General features: G+C 40.0%; 1 protein-coding gene across 1 annotated transcript; it reads left to right on the top strand.

Moving 5' to 3' along the window:
* Positions 1-935: 935 nt before the first annotated feature.
* On the top strand, positions 936-2,414 carry LOC147498122 (uncharacterized). Its single transcript, XM_086563134.1, has 2 exons — positions 936-1,354; positions 1,547-2,414. Exons 1-2 carry the CDS (start codon positions 936-938, stop codon positions 2,412-2,414), a joined length of 1,287 nt encoding a protein of 428 aa, XP_086419260.1.
* Positions 2,415-2,739: the final 325 nt, after the last annotated feature.

Here is a 2,739-nt window from a genome sequence, read left to right as displayed (position 1 = left end):
CTCAGCCTTTGGATGGGATACTAATCAGAAAAGAAAGAGAAGCTATAACAAAACATGTACAAGCAATAAACACAGAGGAGGACATGGTCAGGCAAAAATCAAGAGATCAGGAGATAGTGTTGGGGGATAACAATACGAAATATTTCTTTAAATCCATGCAAGCGAGAAGAATTGTCAATAAGATTTCGTGTTTGAAAGATGATACTGGAAATGTGATAATGGATGCAAGAGCAATTGGAGATGAGTGCGTCAACTTCTATGAAGCACTATACAGCCCTATTAACATGCCTACAGTGGATCTCAGTGTTTTTAAAGGAATGGAACCACGCCATCAGATTGATATGATAGAGTGGGAGAAATTGCAGCAGGATGTGACACGGGATGAAATTATAGAGGCCCTTGCTGATATTGGTAATGATAAGGCTCCGGGAAGTGATGGATTTAGCGCATTCTTTTACAAATGCACATGGAGAATTATTGGAGAGGATTTTATAAGAGCTGTAAGGAATTTCTTCCACTCTAATCAGATGCTAAAAGAGGTAAATACAACATGTGTTACCCTCATACCCAAAATTCATATTCCTACTTCTTTAGGAGATTACAGACCTATAGCATGCTGTGGAGTTATGTATAAATGTATTACGAAGGTTATGACAAAAAGAATGAAATATCTGATGCCGAAAGTGGTTAATTCTAACCAATCGGCTTTTATCACCGGGAGAAGTATACAAGATAACATTCTGTTATCTCATGAAATAATGCATAATTACCATCGAGATCACACCCTGGCAAAATGTGCAGTAAAAGTGGATTTAAGAAAAGCTTATGACACATTAAGATGGGAAGCAGTGGAATTTGCTATGAGAAGAGCGAGAATACCATAAAGGTTTATTACTTGGGTTATAGCTTGTGTGGAAACAGCATCATACACAATCATGATTAATGGATCTGCTTATGGGTATTTCAGAGGTAAACGAGGGATAAGACAAGGAGATCCAATATCACCATATCTCTTTGTATTGGTTATGGATTTGTTCTCGGATATTATGCTGCAGAGTGTGAGGAACGGAATGTATAAGTTACATCAGAAGTGCATAGACCCAGTGATCACCCACTTGTCTTTTGCAGATGATCTCATGGCTTTTTTGCAAGGGGATGTGCAAAGTGCTAATGCTCTTAAGCAGAACTTAGAATCATTCAGGATGGGGATTGGGCTAGAGGTTAATGTACAAAAGAGCAATATTTTCCTAGCAGGTGTGGATGAAGCTACAAGCAATGAGATTGAGCAAGTTTTGGAATTTCAAAGAGGAGTGCTGCCAGTGAAATACCTGGGATTACCCCTAATTACTACAAGGTTAAGATCGACTGATTGTTGCCCCTTAATACTTAAAGTGACTAAGAGAATTCAGGGCTAGAAGGGGAAGTTACTCTCATATGCAGGAAGATTGCAGTTGATCAAGGCTGTGTTGAACAACTTGAGTGACTATTGGTTGGCATCGCTAACTATTCCTCAGAAAACAATAGAAGACGTCAACTGATTATGTAGGAACTTCTTGTGGACGGGACCAGATTGTACACAATCACATGCATTGATTGGTTGGGATGATGTCTGCTACCCTTATGAGGAGGGAGGGTTGGGAATCAGAAATCTGGAAAAAGTTAATCAAGCGGCGACAATGAAACATATCTGGAAGATAGTAACAAAGTCAGATAATCTATGGGTGACGTGGGTGTATAAAAACTTGATTAAGGATAAAAGTTTTTGGGTACTAAAGACTCCGCAAGACTGTTCATGGAGCTGGCGGAACATTCTCAAAGCAAGAACAGAGGCAGCTGATATAGTGATGCATCAAATTGGTGATGGGAATGACACGAGTTTCTGGAATGACCCCTGGAATGCAAATGGGATACTGAGAGCAAAGTTTCCACAAGGCCTTCTATATAGCAGCTTCTGCCATGTGCAAAATAAGGTATCAGATTTTATAGTTTCAGGGAAATGGAGCATACCGCAACACATAAAGGAACATCTAACTGATATTATAGGAGAAATTGATGAGGTGGAAATTATGGGAAATGATAACAAGATAGTATGGACAGCGGCAAATCATGGAGAATATAGTTTGAAAGAAACGTATGAGAGCTTGAGAAGTATACGCCAAAATGTGTTGTGGGGGAAACTGGTTTGGTTCTCGAACATAATTCCTCGACATTCGTTTATAAGCTGGATGGCCTTAAGAGGGGGGTTAAAGACACTGAAGAAACTGAAAGAATGGAAGAAAGTGCAAACTGATGAATGTGTGCTCTGGCGGCAAAATCTTGAAGCGAGCATCATCTGTTTCACAGATGCAACTTTGCGAACACAGCATGGACTCGAATACTACAGAGAATGGGGTTCAGCAGAAATGTGGCGATGACTTGGGAAGAAGAGGTGCAATGGGTTGACAAAGTGATGAGAGGAAAGGGATGTATACAAGATGGATTTCGTCTGTTATGGAAAGCGTTCATATATGGAGTCTGGAAAGCACGAAATGATTGTATATTTCAGAACAAGCATCCTGATGCAAACCTAGTCACTGAAATGGCGATTAGCGAGGCAAGAACTAAACTTATGGGGATGAGAATCAAAATGGAGCAGGGGCAAGAGGCGTAGCGATTCATGGAATTGTGGAACATAGATGTCAAAGCTAAAGTGGAGAAACGAGAGTACTGCAAATGGGTTAGAGCTGGAAATGATATATA

Source organism: Coptis chinensis, chromosome 5 (genome assembly GCF_015680905.1).
Source record: "Coptis chinensis isolate HL-2020 chromosome 5, ASM1568090v1, whole genome shotgun sequence".
NCBI classification, from domain to species: Eukaryota; Viridiplantae; Streptophyta; class Magnoliopsida; order Ranunculales; family Ranunculaceae; genus Coptis; species Coptis chinensis.
The sequence above is the reverse complement of the archived record's forward strand: the minus strand, read 5'-3'. Positions and strand labels throughout refer to the sequence as shown.

Coding starts and splice junctions, on each gene's coding strand:
- LOC147498122 (XM_086563134.1), top strand. CDS start 936: ATGATTAATGGATCTGCTTATGGGTATTTCAGAGGTAAACGAGGGATA. Junction 1,355..1,546: donor TTACCCCTAATTACTACAAG/GTTAAGATCGAC, acceptor CTGATTATGTAG/GAACTTCTTGTGGACGGGAC.